The sequence below is a fragment of the Rhinatrema bivittatum genome, chromosome 1, assembly GCF_901001135.1.
Source record: "Rhinatrema bivittatum chromosome 1, aRhiBiv1.1, whole genome shotgun sequence".
NCBI classification, from domain to species: Eukaryota; Metazoa; Chordata; class Amphibia; order Gymnophiona; family Rhinatrematidae; genus Rhinatrema; species Rhinatrema bivittatum.
The window spans coordinates 591,350,465-591,374,469 of NC_042615.1; the positions used below are offsets into that span (position 1 = coordinate 591,350,465).

General features: G+C 41.9%; 1 protein-coding gene across 2 annotated transcripts in view; it reads right to left on the reverse strand.

Moving 5' to 3' along the window:
* Nucleotides 1-951: 951 nt before the first annotated feature.
* ISOC1 (isochorismatase domain containing 1) overlaps nucleotides 952-24,005 on the reverse strand; it is a 53,973-nt gene continuing 30,919 nt past the window's right edge. The window contains exon 5 of one of the 2 annotated variants that reach the window (XM_029619046.1): nucleotides 952-1,196. In XM_029619046.1, the coding sequence (XP_029474906.1) occupies nucleotides 1,191-1,196 (6 nt within the window). In that variant the 3' untranslated portion in view covers nucleotides 952-1,190. Of the gene's footprint in view, nucleotides 1,197-20,451; nucleotides 23,675-24,005 lie in introns of those variants that run through there. The other variant, XM_029619039.1, reaches the window with a different exon arrangement.

Sequence of the window (24,005 nt, forward strand, 5' to 3'; positions counted from 1 at the left end):
TGACCAGTGATTAAAGCATTGTGTGATAACTGAATCTAGAGGACCTAATGAAATCCAGCTGGAATGATTCCTCACAATTGTTGTGAATGAACTGAATGATGATATATGAGAAAAATACAATTTTACTGAAAGCTGACAAAACTATTCAATATCAATTCTAAATTGAAAGGAATCACCGAGGGTAACGGGTACAAATGACATGCCCTTAGATAAAACTTTTTCCTCAATATCAGACAATGGATGGTAAGAAAAATGAATGACCACTGAGGTTACCAGTTTAACCTTGATGATTGTGTCCAGTGTCTCTGTTGAGGGGACTCCGATCTTGGACCTCTCCAAACTCCCTGACCTCTCCTTTTGGTTCTTGATCCTGACTCTAAAAAAAATGATTTTAAAGCAGCTGAGATGGAGATTTCTCCATCTGAAGATTCTTCTGAAGATGAAGGAGAAAGGCCAAAGGAAATACGTCTATCTTTGTTCTTCTTATATTCTGGTCTTCTCCATGGATATGTCAACCCTTTATGATAATCCTTCTCACCACGTGATAGTTTACCTTTTTGTTTGCAAATGTAATTTCTGAAATGATCTACTGTGTTCTGTAAATCTTCAAAGTGGGAATCAAACACATCAGTAGCTGATTCCATCTTTAAAGAGTTCAATTTATCATCTAGCTGCTGTTTTAACATATTGGTATATAGTTTGGTGGTTTCTATAATTAAAACCATCAAATCTAAACTGCATATATTGAAAATGCTATTCCAGCATTCTATGAAATTCTGATCTTCCATAAACAGTTTTGGTTCCTTTAAAACCCTTAAACCATATTTGCTCAGACTTACAGTACTCTATTAATGTGGCTCAGTGATATTTTAAATGGATGCTTCTCTTGTAAAATGTAAGAAGATCAGACCATTGGGTACTAGAAGAAGACAAAACATTTGCATATAATAGTGAAGGATTTTTAATAACTTAACAACATGTTCTTTACTATAACTAAAAACACTGTGTCACATGTGAGACATGCCTCAACAAGTGAGTAACTCAACAAATAAAGATATACATCACATATAACACACTATATATTCTTTACCTTATAATTAAAAAACATTTGATGGGTAAAAAACCTCAAATTGAAAGCGTCATTGGAGATTTGTGACTCATGTCCAAGATAAGTGGATTCTGAACTTTATTCATAACTGTGGATCATAAAAAGTGACAATGCTCAGTTTTTGAGTCATCATAGACATTGGAATACAAGCAAGAATAATTTCCAGTTACAGATGGAATAACATTTTAATTATGCAACAACCACTGCATGGCCCTGGGCTGATGTTCCTTCTTCCTTCGGCAGGAAGCAGCAGCATCAGCCCAGGGCTGCGCGGTGGTGAGGAGCAGGAGAGGGAACAGCACAGATAAGGGCCAGAAGAAGCAACATTAGACCTAATATCCATTGTATTTAAACAAACAAACAAACAAACAAACAAACATTGACCACGCTGCAGTCAGGAGCAGCATAGCCCATGCGGCCCAAAGGAGCAGTATCGGCCACAGATCTTCAGGAGCAGGGGGCACAACAGCATCAGCCCCTGGAGGCCCAAATTTATTTTGTTACACTCGATTACATGGTCATCCTTTCAAGCCCAGAGCAAGTTCCAATAGACATAGCTACCAAAAGGGTGATTTATATTACAGATGTTACAATCACAAATTTAACAATTATCACCGACGACTCTCTCAATTTCCTCCTACCCCAACCTATCCCACCAATTCAAATCCAATGCTATCATCTCTCCAGTTTCTCATCATCCACCATCACCCTACTTCAAACCCAGTTCTAGCCTACTTCACCTTAAAATATAATTGTTTTTAATGTTTGCATCACACACTTTACCACCAATTAAAAATGAATAGTATACTCTGCTCATCTCCTCTCCTTTCTATGAAACTCCAAACCCTTTTACAAAGAGCTATGATTTCAACTTGTTATGAAAAGTTAAATAATCTAATTTAACTCGTAATTCTAGCAGCACTGAATTCCATAACCATGGCCTGAAATAACTGAATGCCCTCTGCTGTATACTGGTCAATTTATCATTTGTCATCCCAGGCACTATCAACACAGCCTGTTGCAAATACCGAAGAAGTCATGAAGGAACAGTCTACCAACACAATACCCAAGCAATAGGCTCTAAAATTCAAACAAAGCCTTAAACATCACTTTCTGCTCAATTGGCAGCTAGTACAACTTAAAATGAAGATGATCGGCATGATATAACCTCTTCTTATTCAATAAAAATCTTGTAGTGGTGTTTTGTAAGATCTGCAACCATTTAAAATTCCCTTCTAGGTAATTGTTGAAGAAAGAGGAAACATTTAATCTAGTGCGAGGGCTGCTTATGCCGCTTGTCCTTCTGAAGGGAGGGGGGAATGAAGAAAATTGAGAGAGTACATATGTGTGCCATTGAGCATGTATGTGAGTGAGTGAGAGAACATGTGTATATGTGAGAACATAAGTAAGAGAACATATATGAGTGATAGCAAGTATGTATCTGTGAATGAGTGCATGGGTATGAGTGACAGAATGTATGTGTGCGAGAGGAAGCATATGTGTGTGTGTATGTATGATAGAGAGAGGATAAAGTTTGTGTGCAACAACTCTCCTCCCCCTGCTAATCCATGACAATCTCAGAGCATCTGTAAATCAAACGTTCACAGATAGGGAGAGCAGCGGACTTTTTAATTCTTATTAGTTTTAGTTAGTGGATAGTGTTTGATGTGTCTGCTGTTTTGAAAAATGTTACTGATGTCTGGAAAAGTTTTATATGAGTTGTCATTTATTGGATGTTTTTTTTATTCATCAGCTACTTTGAAATATTTATTCTTATTAACACAGTTTTACTTTATTGCTGATTTATATTTCTTGATTTTATTGTGTTGTGTTTTATTAAGAATGGTGATGTTTATGTTTTTCATTGTTACACTGCATACACAGGCTGGCTTCTTGTGGTTTCGAGTTCAGTTTTTGTTTGCACGTTTCTATTTATAATTTGTCTCCTTATTCTGTATTTGGTGAGGGTCTGTCTGTCTGTATTTTACATGTGAATGACGTGAGTTATTCTGCTATCATGTAGCTTTTTCTGATTTCCTAATAGGAGGAATATTGGTATTTTAGGACCTGGTGTAAGATTTCCAGTATTGCCGTTTCATAGGTAGGGTTGTTGCTGTTGTGGTATGGGAGATTTATTATAGAGTAATTGTAATTAGTTTACTTATAGCTTTCTGAAGGTCAAGCCCACACCCAACATGCATTACAAGAGGCCTAATATAATTTAATTTATTTATAAACTGTTTTCCCAAGTCAAACCCGTACAAGATTGTGTATAGCAAGTTAAAATCTTAGATAAAACATTATCATAAAACATTCCATATGTAAGGGTACTTTGAGAAGGTTTTCTATGAAGCCAAACTAGTTTGGTGCCAGTGGTGAAAAATAACGATAAATACAGCACAATGAGATTGTACAGATCAGGTTTTTAGGAATTATCCAATTATTCGAATTATAACTAACAACTGAAAAGCAGGTTGTTAATACAAACAAGAAACACACTTTGAAATGTTGTATGCCAATGTCAGAAGTCTAAGAAGTAAGATGGGGGAGTTAGAGTGTTTAGCAGCAAATGGTACAAATTATATCGCAATGATAGGGAGGATCAACTTGGTGGGGGTGTTGCACTTTATGTCTGGGAGGACATAAACATAAACAGGATAAAGATCATACAAGAGATTAAATGCTCAGTAGAATCTATATGGGTAGAAATCCCATGTGTGTTGGGTAAGAGTATAGTGATAGGAGTAAACTAACGTCCACCTGGACAAAATGGTCAGACAGATGATGAAATGCTAAGAGAAATTAGGGAAGCTAACCAATTTGACAGTGCAATAATAATGGGAGATTTCAATTACCCCAATATTGACTGGGTAAATGTAACATCAGGACTTGCTAGAGACATAAAGTTCCTGGATGTAATAAATGACTGGTTCATGGAGCAATTGGTTCAGGAACCAACAAGAGAGGGAGCTATTTTAGATTTAATTTTTAGTGGAATGTAGGATTTGATGAGAGAGGTAACGGTGGTGGGGCCACTTGGCAACAGTAATCATAAAATGATCAAATTTAAACTAATAACTGGAAGCGGGGGGACAATAAGTAAATCTGCAGCTCTAACACTAAACTTTCAAAAGGGAAACTTTGCTAAAATGAGGAAAATAGTTTAAAAAAAAACTGAAAGGTACAGCTGCAAAGGTTAAAAGTTTTCAACAGGCATGGACATTGTTTAAAAATACAATCCTAGAGGCACAGTCCATATGTATTCCACACATTAAGAAAGGTGGAAGGAAGGCAAAATGATTACCGTCATGGTTAAAAGGTGAGGTGAAAGAAGCTATTTTAGCCAAAAAAAATCCTTCAAAAATTGGAAGAAGGATCCATCTGAAGAAAATAGGATAAAACATAAGCATTGTCAAGCTAAGTGTAAAACAGTGATATGACAGGTGAAGAGAGAATTTGAATGAAGTTGGCCATAGAGGCAAAAACTCATAATAAAAACCTTTTTAAATATATCTGAAGCAAGAAACCTGTGAGAGAGTTGATTGGACCATTAGATGACCGAGGGGTTAAAGGGGGCTCTTAAGGAAGATAAGGCTACTGCAGTAAAATTAAATTAATTCTTTGCTACCATGTTTACTAATGAGGATGTTGGGGAGATACCAGTTCCGGAGATGGTTTTCAGGGGTGATGAGTCAGACGAACTGAACGAAATCACTGTGAACCTGGAAGATGTAGTAGGCCAGATTGACAAACTAAAGAGTAGCAAATCACCTGGACAGGATGGTATGCATCCTAGGGTACTGAAGGTACTCAAAAATGAAATTTCTGCTCTATTAGTTAAAATTTGTAACCTATCATTAAAATCATCCATTGTACCTGAAGACTGGAGGGTGGCCAATGTAACCCCAATATTTAAAAAAGGCTTCAGGAGTGATCCGGTAACTATAGACCAGTGAGCCTGAGTTCAGTGCCGGGAAAAATAGTGGAAACTATTCTCAAGATCAAAATCGTAGAGCATATAGAAAGACATGGTATAATGGAACACAGTCAACATGGATTTACCCAAGCGAAGTCTTGCCTAACAAATCTGCTTCATTTTTTTTGAAGGGGTTAATAAATGTGGATAAAGGTGAACTGGTAGATGTAGTGTATTGGGATTTTCAGAAGGCATTTGATAAAGTCCCTCATGAGAGGCTTCTAAGAAAACTAAAAAGTTATGGGATAGGAGGCGATGTCCTTTTGTGGATTACAAACTGTTTAAAAGACAGGAAACAGAGAGTAGGATTAAATGGTCAATTTTCTCAGTGGAAAAGGGTAAACAGTGGAGTGCCTCAGGGATTTGTACTTGGACCGGTGCTTTTCAATATATATATATATATATATATATATAAATGATCTGGAAAGGAATACGATGAGTGAGGTTATCAAATCTGCGGATGATACAAAATTATTCAGAGTAGTTAAATCACAAGCGGATTTACAGGAGGACCTTGCAAGACTGGAAGATTGTGCATCCAAATGGCAGATGAAATTTAATGTGGACAAGTGCAAGGTGTTGCATACAGGGAAAAATAACCCTTGCTGTAGTTACACGATGTTAGGTTCCATATTAGGAGCTACCACCCAGGAAAAAGATCTAGGCATCATAGTGGATAATACTTTAAAATCGTCAGCTCAGTGTGCTGCAGCAGCCAAAAAAGCAAACAATGCTAGGAATTATTAGGAAGGGAATGGTTAATAAAACAGAAAATGTCATAATGCCTCTATATCACTCCATGGTGAAACCACACCTTGAATTCTGTATACAATTCTGGTCGCCGCATCTCAAAAAAGATATAGTTGCGATGGAGAAGGTACAGAGAAGGGCAACCAAAATGAAAAAGGGGATGGAACAGCTCCCCTATGAGGAAAGGCTGGAGAGGTTAGGGCTGTTCAGCTTGGAGAAGAGATGGCTGAGGGGGATATGATAGAGGTCTTTAAGATCATGAGAGGCCTTGAACAAGTAGATGTGAATCGGTTAGTTACACTTTCAAATAATAGGACTAGGGGGCATTCCATGAAGTTAGCAAGAGCACATTTAAGACTAATCGGAGAAACTTCTTTTTCACTCAACGCACAATAAAGCTCTGGAATTTGTTGCCAGAGGATGTGGTTAGTGCAGTTAGTGTAGCTGGGTTCAAAAAAGGTTTGGATAAGTTCTTGGAGGAGAAGTCCATTAACTGCTATTAATCAAGTTTACTTAGGGAATAGCCACTGCTATTAATTGCATAAGTAACATGGAAAATGTCATAATGCCTCTGTATCGCTGCATGGTGAGACTGCACCTTGAATACTGTGTACAATTCTGGTCGCCGCATCTCAAAAAAGATATAGTTGCAATGGAGAAGGTACAGAGAAGGGCAACCAAAATGATAAAGGGGATGGAACAGCTCCCCTATGAGGAAAGACTGAAGAGATTAGGGCTGTTCAGCTTGGAGAAGAGATGGCTGAGGGGGGATATGATAGAGATGTTTAAAATTATGAGAGGTCTAGAATGGGTAGATGTGAATCGGTTATTTACTCTTTCGGATAGTAGAAAGACTAGGGGGCACTCCATGAAGTTAGCATGTGGCACATTTAAAATTAATCGCAGAAAATTATTTTTTACTCAATGCACAATTAAGCTCTGGAATTTGTTGCCAGAGGATGTGGTTAGTGCAGTTAGTGTAGCTGGGTTTAAAAAAGGTTTGGATAAATTCTTGGAGGAGAAGTCCATTAACTGCTATTAATCAAGCTGACTTAGGGAATGGCCTCTGTTATTACTAGGATCAGTAGCATGGGATCTTCTTAGTGTTTGGGTAATTGCCAGGTTCTTGTGGCCTGGTTTGACCTCTGTTGGAAACAGGATGCTGGGCTTGATGAACCCTTGGTCTGACCCAGCATGGCAATTTCTTATGTTCTTATGTTGAAATACTAAACAGTATGTTAAAGATCAAAGTATTTTAAAGGTCAGCATTGAGTTTCATTTCTGCCTTCTGAGTTCAATTTACAAGAAATCATATGGCTCAAGAACCTAATCTTATTAGCGTATATGAGTAAATGATATTGCCAACAAATTAGAAAAATGTTATGCAAACAAACTAACTCACTGGTGTGCAAAATAGAGGTAGTGATCTATTTAACTGAATGTATCTGCTCAGAAGTGCGGAGCTGAAGGTTTACTCTGCATTGTTTGGTAAGCAGCAAGTGCTGCTCCTATTATATGGCTATTGGTATTCAGTGTTTACTAGCACAACAATATTATACCATACCATACCATAGGGGTTCTGAGCATCTTTTTTTACAGGCATGTAAATAGAATATACATGTTTTACAAGGTGTTTAGGACCAGATTTAAGATGTGGTCAAAAGTAGGATCAAAAAAAGTACAAACAGCTCACAAAACAGTTTGCTTCCACAGTTTTACCCAATTAATTTAATTCTCTACATTTTCAAGATGTGAAAAATATTCACAGAAAAGCAAAACCTATATCTGCAAAACAGACTGTGGGTCTAGATTTTTGCCTGAAAGTGTTAAAATGTGAAGGGTGTTTATAGGACTTTTCCAAGATATGCAAGACCTCTGACCTGTCTTTTGTTAACAAAGGATGTGATCAGTTTCATTTGTCAAACTCACTGAATAACATGTGCAGTGATTTTTTTTCTAAGTCCTGAATATGGGAAGATCAAGCCTTAAGTAAATAACCAAGGAAAACCTCTCCATGCATTGCTGCATATATGAAAGGGATAAAAATCATTAACGTGGTTTCTTAGCAAGAGGCTTACTCAGAGTTTGATTATGTTAAGTATTGGCAGTTTAAAAATGTTGGCACCAGACAAAAACAAATCTATAGCAAACAATAGGCACTTTATTACAGCAAAATGACATGTGATAGAAAGACAATAGTCTTGTATAATATTTTAGTTGAGTGATCTTCGCTATTTTTCAAGCAGGGGCCACTTTGGCAAATAAAACTTCTGTGTGAGAGCCAGAACCACTGCTGGCCAAAGTAGCCAGAGTATTGATCAAGGGAAAGGAAGAGGCCACCTCTAATGGCACAGCTATCCCTGAAGGATGGAGGTTTTCCTCTTCGATGATGCAAATGACCCAGCTGCTCAAGGTAATTAAAAGCCATTCATGTAACCACAAAAATGTCTGCTCCCCCATACTCTGTCTCCCTTGGTCCATCTCCCCCCCCATACAATCAAGACCATTGTTTTCATTTGACAATAAAGGCCAAGGGATATGCATGTAGGTGCTTGGAGAGGGATGGATAACAAACATACCAGCTTGGATCAACCATAGAAAACATGAACTTGGCATGAAAAGGTGATAACAGGGAAAGATCAAGGATGAAAAGAGGTTAACAATTCTATTTAATAAAAAATTGCAGCAGTGTACCAAAAGAATAGAAACTGTATTTTTTTTTATTGCAATTTTAGCAAGTAGATTATAAAGAACACATTGGATCTAGTTCTTTTTAAAACACTGCTACCACCTGGTGGTAATTACTCAACAGTACACTTATGCCATATTAAAAAGAAAAGAACAGTACAACTAAATTAACTCAGCTTCAATATGCAGTTATCTTAACACATTTTCCTACAAATTCACTTTTTGTTTATTCCTGTGGTGAAAAGTAATTATGGAGCTATGCATGGATGAGCCTGGCAAAGAAAAAGGAATTTGGTAATGAACAAGTACACTGTCTTTCTTTACTTCCTCATGACAAACTGCTCCCTTTTTCTTATTGCTCTACCCTTCTCCCTGATACCCAGCCTCTTCTATTACATTGTACATAAGAGTATCTCCAAGGGAAGTGGAAAAAACACACGGCCACTGTTTTATTCATACATTTGGGAAAGGTTTCCCTTTTAGAGGATGATACCAAAATCTGCAGGAGAGGAGACACCCTAGTGTAGAAGGCAGCCGACCGCACAGAAAAAGGTGTGCGAAAAAAACGCTGCCGCAGCCTACCAAGCAATGTACAAAAAAACAAGAAGCCTAATGCGGGGCCTAGCCCAATGGAGCCGCTTAACCTGCCAGCTGCCCAGTCCCCTAACCCCTACGGGAGCAGGAACGCACATTGGGACAGCGCACCAAGAACGGAGATTGGAGGAAGTCCTAAATTAACCCCTCCACTGTTTCTTTTTTTTTTTTTTTCCAGAACATACCTGAGCTCAGCCTACTGGCCAAGTATAGAGACAGTGTCCGGCTGCAGGTTGAGAGGGTGTATACAGTCACTGTCGTGCTCAGCTTTCTGCACCTCCTGCCTTTCAGGTGCTTAAACAGATAAGTCCACACTGGCTGAAAAAACACAGCTACTGGACCAAGGCACACCTCTAAGGGATCACTGAAATCACTTCAGGAAATCTCAGCTGGGGAGGGACCATCTGGTATCATCACAGGAGAGAGGGGCAATCAATTTTCCTAAATTCTTCTTCTAAGATCTGAAGCAATCCCCAATAGGAAGATGCACGTCCACCATCTGCTGGAGACTGAGAATACTGGCAGGCTGATGTCACTGCAGGAATGTATATACTGTGATATCAGTTTGCTCCGTCTCCATCTGCTGGTAGAGGTGCATAACCCACTGGTTCTGAATTCATCTGCCTGGAAGCTAAGAAATGCAGTGTTATCCAATCAGCAAAATGAATGGTTTAGTGATTAAGTTACAAGTGATAAATTAATGGTCTTTTTTTTTTTTTATTACAGAATATTATAAATAGAAAATTTTGCATTGTCTTTTTGTAGGTTTTTTTTTTTTTTTACATAAACCTATATAGCATATAAAACTAACCCCTCTGCAAGATAAGAGGACTATTACATCGGGAAAAATATTATTAGGTCAACAAATGAAAAAAATATTACTACCCCACTTTATCTGTCCAAAATGTGCTGTGATCTGAATTATGCTCACAGCGATACATAATGAAAGTGCATTAGATCCTCCCACTTATCAGTGTCCCTTTCAATAATAGCCTCTAATGGTGGGCCGGCCTGCTGACCCCAGTGGCAGCATTGTTTGCAAGAGATGCATTCGATTCCTGGACCTAGCAACTGCTCTTCAAGTTGGCTAGGGCAGAGGCCACTATGGAGACAGAATTCACAGCCCCTTCCCTATCGTGCAACAGTGCAACCAACTGGCTGGCTCCAGAGCTTATTTGTGCTGGGCTCCAGATGGAAGAGCAAGCCGTGCTGGTTTACAGCACGGCGAGGATAACAGATGGGAAAGCGCACAGGCAGCAGCAGGGACGGGGAATGGAAAGTGTTAATGTCAGAAGGCGGGAAGACAAATAGAGTAAGGGAGGGGGGGAGACTTAGGAGTGAATGCGAGTTCAAACTAGGAACAGGGATTGGTGAGTTAAAGGTGACGTCAGCAGAGCAACGGGCCAGTTCGTCGTGGGAAGCAGGGAGGCAGGAAGGCGAATTTTGTGCTGAGGTAAAGGAGAAAGTACACAGTTTAAGTTGCCGTTTAGGTCATGATTCGGTGGGCAGGGCAGGCTAATAACATGAGAAGGTTAGGAGAAAGAAAAAGTTTGCCGTTAAGCCAGGGGCGAGCCGGTCCCAAAAAAGGGGGGCAGGGCTCTCCCCGTGGCTGGGACTGTTGGCACCCACGCCCCCGGGGTGCTCCAGGGAACCCTCCTCCCGGAGCGGGAGAAGGTTCAAGCAGTAGTCAGTTCCAGGGAAAGCGGACCGGAGGCAGAGCCCGAGCTGCGTTGCAGCCCAGTCCCGGTCGAGGTGAGCCCCTATCGCCTCCCGCTCAGCCACGCCGACTCGGCGGAGCACACCCCCAGCCCGCAGATAGCGGCCCGCACCATATCTGTGGGATTTTGAGGTAGAGAAGGCCCGGCAGCGGGGACCAAGGGAGGCAAGCGGGCAGAGCTTGAGTCCCCAATAGCAGACCAGAGCGGCGAGCTGCCGTCGACGGGTGAGAGGACCGCGGTCACTGGCCGGACGCGAGGCCACCAGGCTCGACCCCGGAATGGAGGAAGTAGAGCAGGCAGCACCAGTTGTCCCAGAACGAGAAGAGCAGGTTTTGAGACAGACAGAGGCGGCACGTTGGGGGAAGGCCGAGGTCGACGGAGAGCACGCGGAGCAGCAGCCGGGAGAAGACAGGACGAGCAGGCATGCCGTGGTCGTGAGCATGAGCAGGCATGCGGCGAGTGTGGCCGCATGCGCCTGGGAAGGGAGGGGATAGGGGGTGGTAGGAGGGACGCAGGATATGGGAGGGAGAGCATAGATCACGCAGCGGGGAGGCAACAAGGATTTGGGGTTGGCAGGAATGGAGGACATGTACTCAAAACGAGGATAGAGAAGAAGGGGGAAGGGACTGGCAGATTAGTAGGGAGCTGGGAAGGGCACATATGGTAACAAGAGTGGGAGGCGGATCTTGCAAGGACACAGAGAAGCCGGGGCACAATGTTACTGGCAGAGCTGATACTGGGGCTAGTGTGTTTTCTCTTGCAGATATAGGGGGAGAAGTGAGACAGAGAACATCATACTCCGAGGAGCGATGGGTGAAGGACCTGGTTTACCCCAGAGTGGACGGACCGGTAGTGGGACGAGCCTACAGACCAAGGGGAGAGGCAGTGAAGGTAACGGGCACATAGAGGTCCCAGAGCATGTGGTTAGATCTAAGTCCAAGAAGCACCGGCATGTCAGTAGCTCCAGTGATACCGATAGTAGTTCGTCAGACTCATCTTCTTCGGACATTCCAGCGCAGGCAGGGCAGGAGAGAGAAGGAGGAATGGGGCCAGCACAGGATATGGGGCACCCAGCATTGGCTTCTTTGACCAAGCTTTGGGAAGGGGTGCCGGGTAAGATACGGAAGCGAATAAAGACACGTAAGTACGTTCATATCTTCAGTTTGGTGGAGGGCAGAAGAGGGAGGAGGAGGAGGAGGTAAAGGAAGCAAGAAAAGAAAGGGACTGAGACAGGCATTACAGTACCAAAAAAAACTTATTAAATTGGATGAGAGGTTTTTTATGTTTAGCCAGCGTGGTCGGTCATTACTGGCCAGATCAACACGGGGCCTTATTGGCGTATTGCGATAGTATTTTGGGGGCATTCCGGGATTATGAAGGATGGGCGCGGCTCAATTATGATGAGCGATTCAGAGAAAAGATGGCGGGTAACAGGTTCATTTCTTGGGGAACGCAGGACATTAATTTATGGCTCACGCAGATGACAAACAAAAGTACCAAGGTAGCAAAGGCTAGCACTGGAGGCTCAGTCACGGGGGATACACAGAGCAGATGGGGAGGCACTGGGGGGGGGGGGGGGGGGGGGGGGGGGATGCAGCAACTCGGGCCGGGGGGACGGTAGGGAAAGAAAGCAAAGCGGTGATACCAAAAGGTGATGTATGTTGGCTTTTCAATCATGCCACCTGTTTATTCCCGGAATGCAAGTTTAGGCATGCGTGCACCAATTGCAATGGGGCATAAACCAGCGCTAAGTGCGCACAGACAGGGGCTAAGACAGTGCTGAAAACTGGCAAACAGCAGTAAAGAGAGATGAGTTTATAGGGATAGGTTCAATCCAGGGCGCAAAAATAAATAAATAAAATAATAATAAAAGGAAATAATTTTGTAAATAAACAACAACGAAGGCATGCAAGTAAACCGAACAAATACTACATGAATAAATACTTAGAAATTCGTACAATAATATAAGGCACTACGGAAAGGGAGGTGTGAAGTGGAAAAAGAGGAAGAGTGCAGAACATTATATGATTTCCTCGTCAGATGTCGAGTTGGTAGGAGGAAGAGCGGTGATGGATTCGTGGCCGGATGCATCACAAGCTGAAGAATGGGAACTCATCCGAGAATCCGTAACCCCGAGTACTTGGACTTCATATTCCAAAGTATATGCTGTAGTGGCTAATTTTCTGGGTACTAGGGGTTGGGGAGAGGGGTCTGTTCGGGAGCAATGGCTAGTCGATTTTGTGCTAGGGGCAAAGGCATGTGGATGGTCGGTGGCCAAGACCCACTTGCATTTAATTGGGTTCTCTTTCTTTCAAAAGTTACATGGTTGGGGTAACCCGATGGGCAGTTTTCGGTTGCGTAAAGTTTTAGGGGGTTGGCAAAAAAGGTTGGGTAGGCGGAGAGACAAACTGTTGCCTATTCAGTATAACGACTTGGTCAGATTAACTAAGCAGTTACCGCAGGTTTGCTGGTCTACTTATGAGGCGGTTTTATTCAGCGTGGCGTTTTCATGGGCGTTCTTCAGAGCTATGCGAGTCAGCGAGTTAGTGGCTCGGTCAGGGACAGATAAGGGATCCCCGGGGGTCAGATAGGGTTGCGTGGACATCGGGGAGCAGGACAGGGAGCAGGACGTGTTGATCTTCCTCCCAAGATCTAAGACAGATCAGAAGGGCAAAGGCACTACCATAAAGTTATTGCCGGCGGCAAGTGCCATCATTTGCCCAGTGCGCTCCGCCTAGAGGTATTTGCGGTTAAGACCAGCTATTGGGGGGTCCTTTTTAGTGCATGAGAACGGTTTTGCACTGACCAAGTATCAATTCGCTCAGGTGCTCAGAATGGTGATTGCAGCAGACGGGAGGGACGCAAATAGATATAGTTCCCACTCTTTCAGGATAGGGGCAGTGACGTCGGCGGCTGAGGCCGGATTACCTGACATGGGGATAAAAAGTATAGGCCGGAAGAAATCGAAAGTTTTCAGGGATTATATTAGATCAGATGTATAAAAAAAACCAAAAAACCCCCAAATAGAACAAAGAGCAAGAAGAGTCGGTATACACGTGGGGGGAGGGGGGGTGTGTGTGTGCAGGCATAAGATATGAATAATGTATTATTTCTTTTGCAGAGCCGGGGGGTGAAGGAGAGGTCACAAATGTGCCTGGATCGTGGGCCATTCCTATATCCATCGAGCACAAAGACATGCCATGAAAAGACCGTATGGGGAACATCTGGACCTGGAACATCTAGGGTGGCAATTAGCGTGGTTTAGTCACAGACGCATGGAATGGGACGAGTTGTTGCCGTTCATAAGCGAGCAAATAGACATGTGGGGTTGTTCCGGACATACTAATTGTTCACTTAGGAGGAAATGATGTCGGAGGGAAAACGTGCAGAAATTTACTAACATGTATTAAAAAAGACTTAGCACAAATTTGGGCAAGGTGGCCTTCAGTTAGATTGGGGTGGTCCGATATTATTATCCGTCTGCGAAATGCTGAGGAGACGGTTTGGAAGAGTGGGGTTAAAAAGCTAAACAGGCAGATGGGTAGGTGGATGGAGTGGGAGGGGGGATTCTGGATCAGGCATACCTGGGCTTGGAGTGGAGAAGCAGGTCTCTTTAGTGGAGATGGTGTCCATTTATCTGAAATTGGAATGGATCTCTTTAACCACACCATTCAAGAAGGTTTAGAGAAGGAGATAAGCAGTAGAGGATAGCTGGCCACAGTGGGGGGAAACAATTCGCAAACGACTTGTTTTGTGGTGGATAACCCAAGCCCAGCATTATTGTTGATAAAAGGGGAATGGGGGGCGGGGGTTGGAGGAGGGGTTAAGGCCCTGCATAGCTGGGGGGGCTGCTACGTGGGAAGACCAGCGAACCGTGGGGCCAAGGTTCACGGTTCAAGCTTGCTCACGCTGGCACGAGGCGAAGCGGTGGGAAAGGGGGAGGGTATCTCCTCCATTGGGGTTTAAGGTGGTGGAGGCCCGGGGAGGAGTTGAAGGGGGGGGGGGGTCGGATTAAAGGGGGCTTATTATTGAATATTTGTAAGGGCTTGAGTTCTGGTTGAAATAAACTGCGGCCAATTTTAAATGCCAACCAAGAGTTGAGTTTTATGTGGAGACACTGGGGGTGGGGGGGTGGATGGGAACTGCTGATGAGAACGCAATGTCTTTCCTCCTTCTGTTACTACAGTTCATGCCTCTCGAGCACTAACAATTGCTGGGCTAGATGGTGAAGTGGTAAAGGGAGTAAAAATGGGAAGATATCCCAGGTAGATGCAGGTGAATATAGAGATAGAAGCCTAAATAAAGGAGGGAGATGGGTGGTCAACATGATCTAATTATAGAAAAACAAATGAACAAACATTAGGGCTTTATTTTTCGATATACAAAGTTACATACGGTACAAAATCTCAACTACAAGAACAGTTTCAGAACAATGAATAGGTAAGGGACATTACTCCAGGCGGACACAGACACTGAATTTTGAGCCAATGTAAAAATAAATTATCCACTAATAAGAGTCAAAAATATTTCTAAAAAGTAGCATTCTTGCTACTGTAAACATCACATGATAAAAAAACCACATTAAACTATCAGAACATGGGGAAAACAAATCAGATTGCTGAGGTTTTCAAATTTATAGCTGGAAAGCAGGATCAGCTCAATTATATAATTGCTAATATAACCCTAGCAACTTGTTATTTGGCTTCACATTGTGTCTTTTATTCAAGAGAGAAGGTTGCCTACTAGTTAGGCTGGGAACCACAGGAGCAGGGCTCAAAACCCATTTCTCCCACTGACACTCCCTGCTGCTCTTGGGCAAGTGACTGTGTCTCAGTAGCTCCCTGAGTCAATGAGAGACAAATGCCCAAGATTACCTGGAGTGTCAGTGGGAGAAACAGAATTTGAGCCTTGATTTTGTGGGAAAGGGATTGTTATGTATTTGTATGAACACTGCTGTATAGTAGGCATGTGAATCGGGCTTCGGACGATTGAAAATATTGTCGATATTTTCAAAATCGTCAGAAATCGGGGGCTCCCCCAAAACGATAGGAAAACCCCATGATATTGTTCGTGGGGGTTCTCTTATCATTTTGGGGGAGGGCGGGAAAAACAGCACACAAAAATAACCCCTAAACCCACCCTGACCCTTTAAAACGAATCCCTTAGCTTCCCCCACCCTCCCGACCCCCCCCCCCCCAAAACTTTTTACAGGTACCTGGTGGTCCAGTGGGGGTCCCGGGAGCGATCTCCCATTCCCGGGCCGTTGGCTGCCACTAATCAAAATGGTGCCGATGGCCCTTTGCCCTTACCATGTGAATCCGTGCCATTGGCCAGCCCCTGTCACATGGTAGGAGCACTAGATGGCCCGCACAATTTTTAAAGATGGCGCCGGCCATCCAGTGCTCCCTCCATGTGACAGGGGCCGGCCAATGGCACGGATACCCTGTCACATGGTAAGGGCAAAGGCCATCGGCGCCATTTTTATTAGTGGCAGCCGACGGCCCGGGAGATCGCTCCCGGGACCCCCACTGGACCACCAGGTACCTGTAAAATATTTTTTTTGGGGGGGGGGGGGGGGGGGGGGGGGTTTGTTTATCAGCTCGGGTGCAGCCGATAAACAAAACCGCGATCGGGCCGGACGGGAAAAAAAACCCACGATGTGAATCGGAACCGGAATCCGAGCCAATTCCAGTTCAGATTCACATCTCTACTGTATAGCACCTTGATGTAGGGCACTACATAAATGCTGCAATAAAATACAGGATCCAAATGTGCTTTAAAACTATAAACACTCTTGCAATTAATGTTATAACATATGGCATGGGAAGCCTGACACGCTGACAGCTTCTAAAAGGAAACTGAAATAAAGGACTATGCTGACTTTACTGACCAAGTACAGCTGAGTAAATGGAGACATACCAAGTTATAAATGGTTTGCCACAGAGGGAGCAAATGGCAGGGTGCTGGGGAGTGGTGTACATACAGCAAGTTCTTACTGTAAATGTTCTCCGAAGACAGAAGGATAAATTAGCCATGGCATGTGAGGTGACATCATCAGACGGCCCCATCCCGCCAGCTCAGTAGGTCTGCTAATGAGAATGTGTGGGAGTTCTTGCACATATGTCTCCCCAAGAGCCCCTAAGACGATATTAGAACTAAATATCCTCTCCAAGGAGGTGGGCAGGCATTAAGCATGACTAATTCAGCCTGCAAATTAACAATAAGCAAACTTGCTGTACATACATCAGTCCCCAGCACCCTGCCATTCGCTCCCTCTGTGGCAAATCATGTTTAACTTATTTCTTCATTTACTCAGATGTACGGTAATGGGTCAGTAATATCAACAGGGCCTTTTATTTCAATTTCCTTTTAGAAGTTGTCAGCTTGTCAGTGTGTCAAATGTATCATTCATAAAGCGATACATAACGAAAATGTTGACTGGCTAAATGCGGCAATAAGGTTACATATACTGTAGAAAAATCTGCGATCTGCCAATAAAGGTCTCCTCTCCATCCAATCATTAGTATCCACAAAATTAACTTCGGTAAGGGAAAGAGCGTTGTCTTTGGCCGGTCCAACTAGCTGGAATAATCTGCCAGTTGAGTTAAGATTAGAACTGAACACAGCAATATTTAAGAAAAAAAAATCAAAACCTGGTTATATAGGCAAGCTTTTGGCACAGAAAATAATGAGAAATAAAAGGATTGTATAGTTAGAACATAAGGAGCTAGCATGTGCAAGCAGTGAGTATCAGTAATGGTATGAATGGTTTAATGAATTTGTTTTATTTCTATTTTTATATTGTATTTTACCGTTTAAATTTTTTAAAGAAAGTATGAGTGTAACTACAGTCATTGGAGATATTGTTTGTTATTAATCTATTTGTAAACACTGTAAACCGATATGATGGTTGTATTCAAATAGCGGTATATAAATGTTTTTAAATAAATAAATGTGATGTCAGGTTGTCACAAATTTGCTCTCTCTGTCAACAAGCAGGGCTGAATTAGCCATGACTTGTGAGGGTTGCAGCGGAGCACTTACTGGAAAGCAACTGAGATCTCACTGTAGAGAGCAGACTACTAGCAAACAGTCTATGCCAAACTGCATGCTTAAAATCTCTTCTGGACAGCTTGTCCAGATAGTAGTGGAACATACAGATGACCAAGTCACAGCTTTACAGATGACTGCAATGGAGACAGTTTCAGGACAGCAACAAAAATGCATGGCTCTGACTTGATAAGCCTTGACAAAATTTGTAACTGGAAGGCCAGCAAATGCATAGCAGTGTGAGATATAGCCTGCTAGCCAGAAGAACAAGGAACAAATGGCCACTACTACTCCCAGACTGAAGGGTTTGTAGAACAAAAACAGCTGAAGAGCCTTACAATATGGCAGATTTCTCCTCCAGTAATATGGCATAGCCCTCTCACAGAGGAATGAAGGAAGGACCTTCTTGTCTCATTGCATATGGCATGATTTCGGTGAAATAAATAGGCCACTTAAGGAGAAATTCAATATGGGTGCAGTGCACCCTTTTGTTACAAAAGGACTGCAGTTACTGACTTGTCTAATCGAAGAGATCACGACTAGGACTAATCACTTTCTAGGTAAAATTTTCAAAAGGCCATTCTTGCTGCTCAAACATGAGATTGTGTAAGACAGGAGGTTTTGGAACTGGAAGTTTAAAGTGCCAGTAAGACTTCTGTACATCACAATATTCAAGAATGAAGTGACAGCAGAATTTCCTGTTCTGAAAGAAGCATGCTGCAATGGTAGTAAGGTGCCAGCCTCACTGAGATTTGCTGGTGAAAGAGAGACTAAGTACTGATGCAGATTCTCAGTAGAACAGGGGAAGGGGAAACAGAGGTCAGCCTGGTACCTGGATGAGAATATCTGCTGTGCAAACTCATACTACTCTAAGAGATATGGCTTCCTTGTCAAATAGAAGAGGCTCCAAACCTCTTTGAACAGCAAAGAAAATAATCGAGTGTTGAATTCCCTTACTATCAGGTTGAGCGAAGGCATGTTTATAAGTTATAGATGACCTTTCTCCTGTGGTAGGGACAATTACTCGACCCTCGGTGAGAATCAGGAGGAGGATCAACTATTTAATGAGATATGAGAACACACCCTGAATGGTTCATGCTACGACAATGAGGAACAGTTAGCCAAACCTAAAGTAATTTCTGAACTGTTCTTATCACTATCCACAGTTGTGGAAATACAGATAGCATGTTCGTCTCTCATGTTACCCAAAAACGGACCCAGCAAATCTGTATTTTTCAATGCAAAAAGGTCTAAAGGACATGGGCCTGAAAAATGGCCCATCTCTTAGCTTGGAAGACCCTGTGAAGACTATTCACTAATGAACTGGAGACTCTGGAAAGGTCTGTTCCATGAAGGGAGACCTTGCAACCAAGCACTCATACCTAATCTGCTGAGATTTTCAGCAGAGGGTCACAGATCCTGTCTCTCCTTTTATTTACTACCATTTGACTGTCGGTTTGGATTAACCATCCCATGCCTTGAATGAGATAGGAGTACCTCTCATGCAAACTGGAATGGTTCGCAGCTCCAAGAGGTTTACCTGGGAAAAAAAAAAACCTGTTCTGTACCAGACTATGGTCCGTGAACGGCAGGAACTAGCGATACCGGTTATGGGAGAAACCCGAAGAAGGGAGTATTCTCCAGTACAACAGATTTAGCTAGGCTTACAAGGATATGTTCATCATCAAGGAACCAATATAAAGTATAACAAGTGTAACGTGACCAAATCCAATGAGAGCAGATACAGAATTCTCAGGTTCAGGGGTGTAAGGGGACTACAAGCTTTGCTGTTATCATGTGGCTCAATTGAAGTATCATTGACCTAATCTGGTGGGAAGAATGTATCTTCCTTCACTGAAGCTATTCACATCCTGAAGCAATAATATTTTAAGAATTGAGGGCTGAAAGAGTTTTATCACTTCCTGATACCAGCCATTTGTCTAAGCATGAGCAAATACACATTCTGCAGTGGCCTAAGCATGCTACTAATGCTGCCAACAAATTAGTGAAGACCTTCCTGCTTTGAAAAACCTGACATGGTGCAGTATGGGGCATTCTGTGTGAACTTCTCCCAAGACAATGCTTTGCAAAATGGGGACAGAATTCAACTGGTTTGTATCTTTAAAGATGAGGATAGTGGAAATAGATGTGCTATAGTTGTTGGGAGGAACCAGCTCTTAATTATTGGTGAAGGAATGACTTCACTTTGAGACATGATTGGGGTTTCCAAAGTGTTCCAAATAGGAGACCAAATAATGATGATTCGTTAGAAGATGGAGGAGGCAATAACTCTAACCATATTCTGTAACCTTAAGGACTCAACGGTGCTTCGTGATTTACTACAACTGTTCAAGAAATAGCGGAGAACTATCCTTCATGGACAGAGATGTGCTCACATATATGTCAAAAACTGGGGTCAGGTGCTGTACTTTATTCTCTTTCAATAATCATCTTTGAAGAAGGGGATATCAGCCCACTTGCTATTGTTTATGCGAGCACTGGACCACATAAGGCTGCTGAGTCACCATATGAACATTTCACCAAAGGTTTTAGATAACTGTCACCCACTCTACGACCATGTCTACCATACTATGATGGACTAAGGTGATCAGTCAACCACTATAGTATTGGAATCACTGCTCTTTCCAAAAATACCTCTTCCAAATGTTGCCAATTACCTTCATCAAGAATTCTGGGAGGAGGAATCCAGTATCAGGGACGAGAGTTTTTCTGATCAGAGAAGAAAAGGGTTTCACTTAACATTAGTGGGACCATGACTCCAAACAAGATGGTAAGTAAGGTAAGAATCTTACTGATGTCAGAGGAAGGAGAAGAAAGCAGACTCAACTGAAAATATGCCTGACATGTGTAGAGTGTCAAGTCAATAACACTGATGGGGCTCTGTCCATACACAAGTAACTAGCTTCCCCACCAAGACAGAGCTCCCTTCTATTGTGATGGACCTGTATACTTTTCTTTATCAAAATTCCCTTGAGATACCAGTACCATATTCCATGCAGGAAATCCCATCTGGACTACTTGTGTCAGGAAATGGGCTCTGGCATTTTCTGATGTAGGGGAACTGTCAAATTGGAAGACACAACATCTGTGTTGACAGCCAGAGGCTTCTTCACAGACGATGCAGAGTGCCATGGATGAAACAGGGGCATCAAATGCACCCATGGCACATATACATTGATAAGACTGATATATTGACAACTGGTGCAGACACAGACCTGATGCAGATGTATGGCGTGCTCCAAAGATGCAGACACCCTCTAATGCAGAACATGAAGCATTGAGTCCAAAGTGTCAAGTGCATAGACAATGCTGATGCATCAAAACATTGGCACCGATGTATCACGCGATCGCTGAGAGGCTGATTGTGTTGATGGTGCTGTCTACCTCAATGGCACCGACCATTCAAACCGGTCAGCGGTATTTCTTCTGCATTAAACTCGGACTATAGTGAATCCAGAATCTGGCACTACAGGGAGTCTTGTGTGAGGAGCTTCTGCTTAATGCAAATGTATGGTAGGAGAGTGTCTGTCAGACATGGATTCAAGACTTGTGAAAAAGAAACAAGTTATTTACTTATCATTTTAAACAGTGTTGAGGCAGGTGCCTAGGCAGCAACAAAAAAATGTGAATAAAATAGAGTCCCTACAGTGGATATACAACATATTTCACAAAAGAGAAAGGGTACAAGCCCATGCTGCAGCACAGATAAAAAGAAGAAGGGACTTGCAAGGTAACATGTGAGGGAACTCCTGTATATGCTCAGTAGTAAAAACTCAGATCTGGAAAAATGGGTCCATCCATTGGATAATGTCACCTCACATGTCATGGCTATTTCAGCCCTGCTTGTCAAAGAATTCAAGTTCTTCCTTGCTACAGTTCTGAATTACAAATGCTTCTCTTTCTTTTTTGACCTCCACAGATCTGTTCCTTGGATCAGTTTTTGATGGTCAACAGAAAGATAAATGGCAGGGGCATAGTTCTAGGGGACAACGACATTTCTGTTTATACTTGATTAAAAAGTAGCGTGGTTGCCATGTCAGTCCACTTTGATACAGAAAAATAAGTTGCAGGTGAAACTTTTGATATTGGATAAATACATTTGTGATTGGCTTTTGAAGACCACAACTCCTGAAATCTACTCACAAAAGTATTAAACTAGTCTAATCAAAAAGGTATCATCTGACCTTGATTGCTGCCCAACGAATTGAAACATTTATGGTATTATGAGCCCTCAGTGTCCCCTTTACAGTCAGCATGCAGCCTAGTGGTTAGAGTAGTGGTCTATGAACCATGGGAGCCAAGGTTCAAATCGCATTGACATGCCTTGTGCAAGTTACTTTACCCTCCAATAAGTCAGGTAACAAACAGATTGTGAGCCCTCTGGGGACAAGGAAATAGCTATAGTACCTGAACGTAATCTGCTTTGAAGTGGCTGAAAGGTGAAATATAAATCTAAATAGAGACAGACATATCAAACTGCTAATGCATTCTCACTATTTTTGATTGCTTATCAATTTCGATTGGATTAGTTGATTCATTCATTCATTCAGAGACGGTGCATGAACTTATTCCTCCTCACTAGAAATCCTTGTCTGAATGCAAGTGCACCAAGATGAGATTATAGTCCTGAATCATTTGAAATCAATTCAGTCAGTTTTAGCTAACAAAAGTAGTCAGATTGTGGCTTGATCTCCTATGCCCCATCTAGTATATAAAATGCTACTCTGGTAAGGAAATCAAAAACAATTTACCATTATTTTAATGATTAAGGACCACAGATTTTTAGGATATTACAGCAAAACCATATATTTGATTTTTGTCCCCATTTAAAAAAAAAAGGGAAATGGCAGAACTCCACAATATTGAAAGTGCACAGAAAACCCAATACTTTACCGAGCAGTGCCGCAACAGTGGCACATCACAGTTTCCACTGGGCACCCCCGTTTCATATTACGCTTAAAGAAAAAAAATAAAAAATAAAACATCTGCCAGTGTAATACCCATTGGTGAGTAGCTTGAATAGGGCATATATGTAGAAATGCCAGCTTGTTTCTAGGTTAAGCTTTTCTATGAAAAACTTTCTAAGTTTATCTCCATTTATAACCCAATTATTTCTAAAACAGTCTCATTTTTCTCTTATGTTTGATGATTTAAATCACAGATATGATGGGTTCAGATATACAATATTGGGTTGTCTTTTCTTAAAGGCAGATATTATTACCTTATTGATTGTATTTTTCCTTTTCTTTTTGTGGAAAAATTTAGGCTGTGGTTATTCTTATTTTATTTACTCAATGTATGTGTGAAAGTAAAATCTATAAATAAAGAATTTAAAAAATAAAAAGCAAAACATTTGCAAAAACAAGGGTTTTTAACACACCCAAAACTTTTTGACATATGGACTTTGGCCACAGAAAGAGGACAACAGAACACAATGGCACTCAAAAAAAAACCAATGGACAACTTTTGCAAGAGAAAGCACAGAGACATCAATTTTTTCATTTTACAGGTTTGTCAAAGTTTCTGCGTTCTTGCAAGTGTGCTCACAGCTTTGTGTACATTCATGGCTTGAGTTCTTGCTGGATGCTGACAGAGCATTGCTGCTTTGGAGCGCTGTTCTCGTTATATTTTGGAAAGAAGCCCCGACTCTGGGGCACTTGCTTTAATGAGGTTTTGGATCTCTTTGAATTTTGGATGGTCCTTATCAGCTACTAGCTGCAGCAGTACAGCCTCGCTGGTGGTAACTATAATCCCACTGCGGGCAAGACGCTGAAGAAAGAAAAACAAAAACCACATGACTATCTTAAGGCATTCTCAATATTATTAATCATTTGTCATCTTCAAACACAAGCAAGCACCTTCCCCATTCGCAAAAGGAAACTGGGTTTGTATCTCTCTAGAGTTCTCTGGGAAAACATGCTAGAGAAATTATACAGACACCCAAATATAATAGGACTAAACTTTATTAGCATGTAGGACTGAAAAATATCAGGAGCCAGGTTACATGGGTGCCTAAAACTCCATAAAGCAAAAATAAAGAATAAACAAAAAAGTACAATTAAAGTAGAGAAAACAAAGCAAGATAAAATGAGCAAAAACA